The sequence below is a fragment of the Pseudomyrmex gracilis genome, unplaced genomic scaffold (genome assembly GCF_002006095.1).
Source record: "Pseudomyrmex gracilis isolate BER0280 unplaced genomic scaffold, ASM200609v1 scaffold_118, whole genome shotgun sequence".
NCBI classification, from domain to species: Eukaryota; Metazoa; Arthropoda; class Insecta; order Hymenoptera; family Formicidae; genus Pseudomyrmex; species Pseudomyrmex gracilis.
In genome coordinates, this window is record NW_018020702.1 from 288877 (window position 1) to 299650 (window position 10774).

At 48.7% G+C, this 10774-nt stretch overlaps 1 protein-coding gene across 1 annotated transcript; it reads left to right on the top strand.

Annotated features, from left to right (window-relative positions):
- The first annotated feature begins 1205 nt into the window (after positions 1-1205).
- LOC109856426 lies at positions 1206-5471 on the top strand. Its single transcript, XM_020431692.1, has 5 exons — positions 1206-2440; positions 2521-2651; positions 2744-2984; positions 3100-3904; positions 4043-5471. Exons 1-5 carry the CDS (start codon positions 1651-1653, stop codon positions 5289-5291), a joined length of 3216 nt encoding a protein of 1071 aa, XP_020287281.1. The 5' UTR covers positions 1206-1650; the 3' UTR covers positions 5292-5471.
- The last annotated feature ends 5303 nt before the right edge of the window (positions 5472-10774 follow it).

Below are 10774 nucleotides of genomic sequence, written 5' to 3' on the forward strand. Positions count from 1 at the left end.
GACGACTAACAAGCGCGGGCCGGAGATGGGCTTGAGTTTGTCCGATGAAAACCGATCCCCCGGCTACTGCCCACGCACGTACGAGAGACGCGCGCATTTTTCGCTCGTTCGCTATTCGCGATCATAGGCAAATTGCTACTTTGTCATGCAAATTCGTCGTACGTTAAATTAAAAATTGTAAATTTTTTTCATAAGGGCCCTATGTGTATACATATATGTTTGTATAGTTCTATCGTAACCTCGTAAAATTACGAAAGGTCAGGGGTGAACGTTCTCAGGCGTCGTTTGAGCGAACAAAGTGCACTTGTTGCACGTCGTGCGAAAAACGATGGTCGACGAAACGAGGCTAAAAGGCGAGCGCGCTTTTAGAGAGACAATTCGTATTCACTGCGTATATCGTTGCCTCGAGACCGGCTCGGGACGGGCTTGCAGCAAGTGCTCGCGCGTTCTTCTTCGAACCCCCGAAGCGCTCGCCATGCGTCGTTTTATAACACCTTTTCTCGGTGTAATTTTTACGACGCCGTGGCATTTTCGCGGCGTCGCGTTTTTGCTCGTTCCCGACTCCTCTCTCAAATGTCGCCTTCTGTGTGAATAATAATTTCGAAGTTTTCTCTCTCCTGTGTGTATACTCTTTGAGGAAGATTTTTTTTTTCTCGACAAAACTGTATAGCGCACATAAGGTGCGCGTTAAAAAATTTAGTGGTCCCTGATTACACGGTAAGGAGCTTTCCGCTTTAGGGATAATTCGCGATTTCTTTGGCTGCTATGCTGCTTTAACGACCACGAGCCGGATAAAAGATTTATGAAAAGAGAGCGAGAAAGAGAGGAAAAATAACATTTCGTTTCGGTAAAGTAGTAGTTACATAGCGCGCGACAAAAAAAAACACTCATTTTTATTCTCTCACAAGTTACATTTGAATCGCAACTGCGAATATATAACTAAGAATTAAAATTTGATTGAAGTGCAACGTATAAATATATATATATGCAGGTTACACATAATGTTACACATCTACCCTCGTATCCGAGCAACCACCACCGAAGAGAGCCGAGTGCTCGGGGTGGCTGCGCAGCATCACCGTTTTTATCAGCACGTCTCCTCGCCATCTGCTGGAAGCTGGGGTAACCAGGAGATGTATTGAACAGGCTGGATGCGCGCGACGAGATGCGCGAATATCCGCGAATTCCCGTCAGCGGGGGACCGCAGTCCGTACAATAAAGAAAAAAGCACGTAGGCTAGAGCGAGAGAAGACGAGGTGGAGCCAGTAGGAGCGAAGAAGCACTCCGGCAAGAGAGGGACCGACGAGAGGAGTCCCTAATCCTCCCGGACGTCGAACAGGCGGACTCGATTAATAGTCGCGCTCGCGGAAGAAACAGCGTCGTTCTCGGCCGCAGCTCGGGATGATTTCCGCGGTGCTCTGAGGGGGATATCTGGACCGGTAGCACTTCGATGGGCGATTGCGCGCACCTGAAGCTCACAACACTGACTCTTCGCAGGTCTTCCAGTGAGATGGTCAGTTCGGTTAGACAAGCGGTCATGTAAACGTCCCAGTCGGTGCTGTCGCGTAACCTAACGTCGTGTGGTCCAACTGCCAGTGTTATCTTCAGTGAACCTACACTTACAATCCGAAAATCGTCTTCTAACTCAAAATGAGACCAAGCGCGATCGTTCTCTTGCTTTTGCTGTGCGCCCAGTTTCTTACTTCGGAGTCGAAGCTACGACAGCAAGCGGCCGTCGACGATGACGATGACGACGACGAGGATTGGGACGAGGACGACGAGGACGATGAGGACGATGGCTATCCGAAACCCGAGATCGACGACGACAGCCGTATTTACAAGAATCCGCGAAACTCACCCTCCGCTGATTGTCCGAGAGACGAGGAAAGGGCAAAACTGATGGGCCAGAAGTGTTTGCGAAAATGCTCGACCGACGTCGACTGCAAGAGCAAGAAGAAGAAATGCAAATGCGACGGAGCCTGCGGGAATTCGTGCATCAAGCCCGAGCGCGAATGTCCGGCGTTGAATGAAATCGAGCACGGCGTGATGACGATCACCGGAAAATTCTTCGGGGACAGGGCCCATTACACCTGCGACACTGATTACTTTATGGTCGGCATATCCGAGAGAAAGTGTCGAGGCGACGGTCACTGGTCCGGTACCACTCCGTCCTGCAAGAAAGACTCCAACTCCTTCTGCTCCCAGCCGCCGAAGATTCAGAAAGCGTATCATAACGCTCCGTCGGAACAGACGACCTTCGATCTCGACAGTACGGTGCAATATTTCTGCAATCACGGATACAACGCGACGGGCGCGAAGAACGCAAAGTGTCTGATGAGGTCTTCTGAAGAAAATATTGCCAATTGGTACGGGCCGGACATCGTTTGCAAGCCCCTGTCCTGCGGACAACCGCCGGGCATTCCCAACGGATGGCATTCTGGTGAGTTTCGATAATTACGATTTTTGCGTTTATTACGTTTTAATTGCAAGAAAAGCTCAATTGTTGATTCTGCTTTTAAGGGGAATGTTACACGTATGATTGTCGCGTGACGTATCATTGCTCGGAGGAGTACGAATTAGTCGGCAAAGCCGAGAAACTGTGCCTGGCGGATGGCACATGGACTCCGAAGGAGTTACCGCAATGCGTTCAAGTAAGCAAACACGAACCGAGCGTCAATGCCGCTACATTTCTCCGGAGAATATGAGAATGTGCTCTCTCAAACGTGCCTGCTATCTTGTGCAGGTCACGTCCGTGCAGTGTCCGAAGCCAGAAAATCCAGTCAACGGCAAGGCTGTCTACACCTCCTACGCGTACAATTCCATCGTATCGTATGAATGCAAGTACGGTTACACCGTTGTAGGCGCGGCAACGAGACGTTGCGGCGCTGACAGAAAGTGGACTGGAAAGCCGCCTACTTGCCAGGAAATCAATTGCGGTTCACCTGGCGTGTTGTATAACGGCTGGATCGAAAATATTGAAGACGGTGTGTTATTTAAAATTGAAATATACATGTATAATATAAAACGTACTCAATAAGCAAAAATAAAATACTGTACTATATAATTGTGTGTCTTTGTGCAATTGTTGCAAAAATACAGGCACAGGTTTGGGCGCCAGCATCATTTTCCGTTGCATGGACCACATGAAGCTAGAGGGCAATACTTCGTCTATCTGCCTTCAGGACGGCAAATGGAGTTATCCTTTACCGCAGTGTCTAGCCCCGTGCGTCGTCCCGCAGATCGAGAACGGTCACGTCACCATTGCCAGCCACAGCAAGAACGGAAATCACATCAATAACGTCACGGTGGTGGAACACGGCGAGGGACTTCTGGTCAGCTGTATTCCGAATTACGAATTCGCCGCGAACAGCACCCCGGTGTTGTGCAACAACGGCACTTGGTCGATAGTGCCGAGTTGCACGCCGGCCCGGTGCAAGCAGATGCCGAAGATCCCGAAGAACGGAATGGTTATTGCGCCGAAAACCGATCACGGCATGAAGGCGATCTTCAAGTGCAAGGACGGCTACGAGCTGGTCGGCGGCGGTCCTTTGAACGCGTCTAAGTCCGTCGAGTGCCAATACGGCAACTGGATCGGCGACATACCGCATTGCATTCAACTCTTCTGTCCGTTCCCGGGTTTGATCGAAAACGGCAAGGTTTTCTTAGTGGGCAACATGGGGGTTTACGATTACAGACCGTACGTGAGAAAGATCGTCAACAACAAGCAGATTATGTACGATTGCGACAAGGGTTACGTTCTCGATGACGGACCGACCGGCGCGACCTGTATAAGCGGCTCGTGGAGACCGAAGGAATTGCCTAAGTGCATCCGCGGACAGCATCCCAGACTCAGATGGAGCAGGCGACGTAGATCGGCTGACGACAATATTTCTCTGAATTACAAGTAAGCACTTACGAAGTAATAATCAAATATACTAAAGTATAATTTAAAAAAATACACAGACTTGTGTAAAAAAAATCATTTGTTTATAATATTATAATATTATTTTATTTTTTAACAAAAGTTGAATTAATGTTTCAGAAAATTCATCGAGTTCTTCCGCAAAGTGGGCAAGAAGCTTTTGCACATAGAGATGACCAAAAATCGTGAGCATCCGAAACATAAAGCGGACGCGAAGTTAGCCGCCAGCCATCAAAACAACACGAACAACGCGTCCGATTCGTCCGTTTGGAAGACGCACGCGGGTCACGGCAATAAGTCCCGTCTGCGAGAGGAGAGAATGATCGACTTTCTCAAGATGGTGTATCGAAAACTGCAGCGCATGGACGCCAAGCAGCCGAATAACTCCAGCAACAGCACCATGCACGATCTGCTGAACGCGATGACCAAGAACTTCTTCCACGTGGACCTCGCCGAGTCGCGACGGAACGGCAACAGATCCCGCTCGGACTTCGAGATACGCAATCAAAGAGAGTTTATCAAGCTGAAGCGAGAGTTCGAGCGGATCATGAGGTTCTACAACAAGTCTATACGCTGGAATGAGAAGCAGAATCGGAAGGACGCGAAACGGAAGGGCATATCGTACGCGGAGAAGCGCAAGGACAAGAAGAAGCACAGAAAAAATTATTACAAGGGCTTTTACGAGTTCGTCAACAGTTACGTGACCGAGAAGCTGTCGATGTTGGAGGCGCGCAACGCGACCGAGGAATTGATCAAGAAGATGAACATCGACAAGTTCACCGTGAGAAACGGCACGACTTTCACGGTCGGCGAAATGTACGCGTTTTTCAAACATATCATAGAGAATAGATTGAACTCGACGGACGAGGATGTCACCGTCGCGTCCAGCACGACAACATCGGCGCCGACGAAAACGGTCGAGCCGCGCGATAATCAATCATCGACAATCCCGAGTAACGATGTTTCCGTGCTGGACAACGAGATCCCGGCGAAAGAGGGAGCGCCCAAGCATCGCAGCAAGCGGATACGAAACGCCTCGGAGGACGCGGGCGCTTCGCGTCCGACGAGGAAGCTTCTGTCCGTGACAAGCGATGATAAGAATTCAAAGAAGTCGAGGCCTGTCGACGACGTCAAATCAAAGCAGTTCACTTTCGACGAGCTGCAAGCGCAACAGCAAAGCCGCTCGAAACGATTCCTGCCGCCTTCCGAGCTCGATAATCAAATAATCCTCAAGAACTTGTATCTCAACGCATACGAGGACGAGTATCGGGCAAATGTGAAGCGATCTATCGATCAGGCGAACCGCACGTCCGACTGGTTTCCCTCGAGAAGGCGCAAGGGAAATCTCGGCGCGTACGAGATCAAGTGAGGAAAATAATGTGTTGTGATATTAACGGAATTTACTAAGTTATTTACCGATATCAATCGATTTTAGGCGAGTATACACTACCATATACAATAGTTATAATCGTTGTCCCTCGTCGATGCGCACTGTAACGTGTATCGCGCTTTTTTGAAAAAAAAAAAAAAATAAATCTTTTCCATGCAATTGTTGTCTCTTTGTACGTCCACATTTTATATCCGCAAAAATCCTACGTATTTCCAAAACTTATCGATAAAATTTAAATATATATCCCACGATATACAATTTTATATACAATTTTATTAAATCGTTCGTACAATAATTGTGTCGAAAGAATTGTCGCGTCAAAAATACACACGACGATGTATCCGCAGAGAAGGCAAAGTTGATGAAAAAAATCAGATCGAGACCGTGTTACGCAAACGCCTGTGCAGAATGGCGCGAACACCAGTCCCGATTCTCGCAATTCTTCGATATAATGAGACATTACGCCACCGAGCGCGCGTGAGATATCGCTTTCAAAAAAATTCTCTCCGAATTATTTATTTCGCGCGCACCGGTTCTTCGCAAAATTATCTCGCGCCAAGGGAGATCCGAAGGTGCGGGCACGATCGTAAACATATTCGCAATTGCCGCGCGATATCTCACGATCGTGTTGTACCGTGACGGTGATTATGCCGCAACACGTTGAGGCAATTAAGCCTCAAAAATAAATGGAGCCCGAAACGGGATCAAGGGGCGCGGTCGCCGAGACGATCCGAGCGACTCGCGTAGCGCACAGTGAGTTTCGCCACCTGTCAATAACGACGGTGTCATTAATTACAGGCCAATTATAATTCGTGAATGCTCGCGAAACCGTGTTCGATGCTATCGGTACAACGCGCGCCGCGCTCGTTAACATATCCATAAGCCGCGAGGCTTCTCGGAATCGCGTTAAATCGATTAATCGCGACAGCCCGGCACATTCGTCATGATAAGCAAATCGCTCATCCGAACGCGATACTCGCGCGTTGTCCTACGTGTGTACGATAACGCATACAAAGACGTAGCGCGCTGTCAAAGTCGAAGGAGATTATATTCAAATTCGACTCGTCGCGCAATTAGAAGCAGGATTTGCGCGTCGAGGTGCGAGCACGCTTCTTCGTCGCGGTGTCTTCTTCGCGCGAGGTGGTTATCGGCGCTGACTAATGACAGGTCTTAGAATATTCGTCGCGAATATTCCCCGCTACTCCAGTTTCGCGACACATAAATTACTCCCTCGAGCTCGAGACATTTCGCGCGATAACGCGCAACCATCGTGTTGTAATAAATTTTTGCCAACGAGACCCCGGATGAATATTTGCCTAACGCGGCGCATTTGAATTTTAAATGTCAAATCGCATCTGCACGTCGGGAAAGCGTACAAGTGAGAAGACCGTCGGAAACCGAGCGCGAAAATCGATACACGGAGGGGGGCGGAACGGGGGGGGGGGTCATTGTTCTCTCTCGACGTCCGTAAATGGCGAACCATTAGAGCGCGCCTGCGCTTGACGAAAAGCAAGCGAGAGAAAAAATAAAAGTGCACGCAGCACTAACTCACTTAGACCGGCGCGTTCCCGGGCATTATTCGAGCTCGTACCTCGATGATTACGCGGTCAGTTGACCGCGGTGCTAAATGTACTAAGTGCGAGGGAGAACGTGGTAAGTGGACCGCCGACTAGATTCGACTTGGCCCCCACCTCCATTAGAACCATCTCACGTGCAACCTTTTGCACACACACACAGACGCCTCGTCATTAGAAACTCTCAACGATATGCTAACGACGAATAATGGAAACCACGTGAACGATAAGAGATCGCGAAAACGACCGCGCGAGTTGTTAGAATGAGATCGTCTTCTCGAAAGAGATCGGAGGAGATAACTAAAGTTAGCGGGACACTCGATTCATTCCGCGATATCGATACTCGTCGTTAATTGGCTCTTCTAACAGAGTAGAGGAACGAACGAAGAGAAGCGTGTCTAATTGCGATCGATAGCAATAATTGCGCGATATCTGAAAAAGTAGTACAGAGCAAGAGCTTGGAATGTTCTCATATATGCAACTGCTATCGATCACCTACTTCAGACACTTGGAAGCTTTCCGTTCTCGGAATCGGTTCTCGGGACAGTCGTCTCCCCTACAGGGGGAGGGGAAGTTTATGAATCGTCGTGTCGCAGTCGGCACCCGCAACAATACGAATGAAGTCGGGGGCTCGATGGGCGAGTACGACCCGAGTAACCGAGCGATAATCTTGTTGAAAGAAGAGTTAAGCGGCGTCGGGCTTCCTGCCAATTCAACTTGCCAAGTGTCGCCTTAGGCGCAGTCAATGCCGCTGCGAAATTGCTCGATGGCTCGAGGCTCAATGAAACCTACCAGTATTTCACTCGAGGATTTAGAGACCTAGATAACCGTGGATAGGGCCCGGTAGAACGCACGCCATTGTGACCGCCGTGACCGTTTGTGAATGAAACTCTGTCGTGGCCCGATCGCACCGCGCACGAATAGATTATAAGAGAACTCGGGGAAAAGGATTTGCCGTGCCTTTCAATTATACACACCGGAGGGGACAATTGACCGGTAGGTCGGCCAGTTTTCCGCAGACGGTTTGCGTTTCCTGGAAACTTCTTTTGCCCCGCAGTTGTTACTTTGTAAAAGTTCCGTCCGCGCGGTCTAGTTCCAGAAAATGTGAAATCGTTTGTTGGTTAGCTTCGGGGGGTTTGTTCCTCAACTCAACCTTTGTTCACTGTACGAGAAAAACACAAAGGGACCACGCTCTCTACTGTAAAGAAGGTATAAAAGGAGTAATTTTTTTGAAAGTAATTTTTCAGTCTGAAAGAGAAAAAAATATGATCGGCTATTTTTTTTTGCTCGCGAGCAAATTTGTAACACACTGTGATTCGATTTCACGGAAATCGCTTTGCACTTCGTCGTGTATTGGTCGCGTGTAGACACACGACGCGAAAATCGATGCACACACACACACACACGACGACGTTACATACACTAATTCACGTAGCGAGGTAACGCAGTGGCAACGCGAGTAACCGCGCTAATAGAACCGTCAAGTTGCTTGTACATCATGTATAAGTGATTAGTCATAGGTCATAGAGACTTCCTGTTTCTGAATACATTGACGTAAATTATGCGGTGTATATTTCATACTCTTCGCGAGAGTAATAACGTATTCGCGAGCTTTTAAATTAATAATTAATCATATATACGCGTTCGAATTTTCTTACGTGCAAGCGTTTTGAAACGAACCTTGCAACATCGCTGTTGTTGTATCTTAAGTCTCGAACATGTCGGACGTTGTTTATCAGGACACAACAAACTTGCGCGGAACATTCGTGCGAATTTTTGTGACGAAGTGTGTTTTTTTCTTATACCTTCAGGAATTTACGTACCTGTCCAGCGGATCGCGTTACGGAAAAAATGTATCCTATTGAAGCGCGTCGAGGCCTGCAAATACCTCCGAAACGGCTCAGCATAAGTCTTCCTCGGGTTTATCGTTGCCGCGGCTATTCGCATTACACGTTCCACCGAGCATCATTTGCGCCGTGCGCTTTGAGCGGCGCGACGCATAGGAAATTAGCCAGCTGGCACGAGCAAAGCCCGAGATTATGACACTTTCCTTGGCGGCGAGTCGTCGTGTATATCGACGACATCGTCAGGAGACATCTGGCGACCCGCCCCCCCTCTCTCTCTCTCTCTCTCTCTTTCTCTCCTTTTCTCTCTCATCATCGGCTCGGCTCTCACCTTCCAAAGGAAAGGATTTATCCCGCTTCGCACGCTCGCTAGGTGGTCGCTTCTTTGCCACTTAGCGGCATGTTCTTCTTCTTTCCGAGCGCTTGTTGGCCGCGCGCCGCTCTATAATCAACCACGCGTCTTGTTCATTAGCACGTCTTTTCGGTCGGTCGCGGATTTCAATGAGGCCGGGACGCGCGAGAACGACGCCGCGTCGCACGCGAATCGCATTCGTAATCACCGCCGGGTCGGGCATGGTAAACGCTTTTTGCCGCGGGCGGTGTTAAGCAGGTGCCGCCGCGGCCGGTAATCGCGCGCGATCACACACAGTCGCAGTGCTCGGGGGATCGCGTCGACCAAATTAAATCCGACGAAGCGCGGCGGCTCGCTCGAAACGAACGAAAAACATTGCCGCCGAATGTGTTTCTCGTGAGGACGGATGATTAATGGATTGGTAATTGGTACCAACCGCGCGACAATAATTCGGCGAGAATACTAATTCCGAAAATGACAAAGTGACAAAAGTAGCAGTTCCTCGTAAATTACGTTTTTTTATCGAAAAGTTAATGTCTCTTCCGTTTCGGAGAATTTAATAATAAAATGATTCTTGTCGTCGGCGATCTGCTGAGTTCCGCCGCGTCAGGTTCGGACGCGCGCGCGGACAGACCGCTTTTATGGCAAACCAATTAAAAGAGACGTTCGAAGACAGCCCGTCGTTGCACGACGTCGAACTGAATCTGCGCGCGCAATAAATGAGAAGAAAGCGGCGGATAATAATATCGGTAATATTTTGTTTCTGTTTTCTGGCGCACACAGATTTATCGAAGAGTCGCCAAATATGGTTTTCGCACCTTGCTACGTCGATAACACGCTAAGTGTAATGTCCCATAAACTGCAAATTTCGCGCTTACCCGTCCGTTTAAGGTAACGCGATTACGAGCTGATTACATGCTGGTTAATTTTAATAACGACCGCGCCACATCCGATCCAAAACAGATTTCGAATCGTTCGAACGACGTCGACGTAGCGCGCGGCAAGAGAAGAAAACAAACGCTTCTCGCATTACTTCAAAATGTTTTCTTTTTTATTTTTTGAAGATCACTGCCGGCTATTGACATTGCAAAAGTCTTATATTTTGTTGCAATGTAAGTAATTAAACATGTTTACTTCGGCGCGCTTTCTCATTAAGCGTCTCGGAACCGCATGATGATCGCGTACGCATCGCGAACGATAAACCTTCGGTTTATTATTCCTGGCTGCCATCCGGCAGATATCGAGCATCGGTCGTAAAGTCGTCGTTGAAAAAGCTTCGACCTACAAAAGCGACGCTCGTTAAAAAGACTCGCAAAAATAATTGACACTCTTTCTCGGCGATGGTAGCGCGCGGCATCACTGAGTATCGATCAAAGACGCATTGGATACGTACATTGGGCGGTTAACCAAATAATGACTGCTCGCCGCGCGACGCATAAAAGTGCGCGGAATCGGTGCGTTGAGGATCGGTCGAGGAAAAGATCACGCTCGCGCGAGTGACGGGCGAAAACGGAGTTAATCAAATGCACACACGCCACGTAGCGCGCGAAAGCGAACGAGCGATCCGCTTTAATTGACACGTACGTACATATACACGTCCGCTTTCCCAGCGGCCGAAATTAAATCTCTTTTGACCGCCGAGAATCGCGCGTGAACACGTCGCCGCGTGGACGAGATTTAAAAAAGCATACA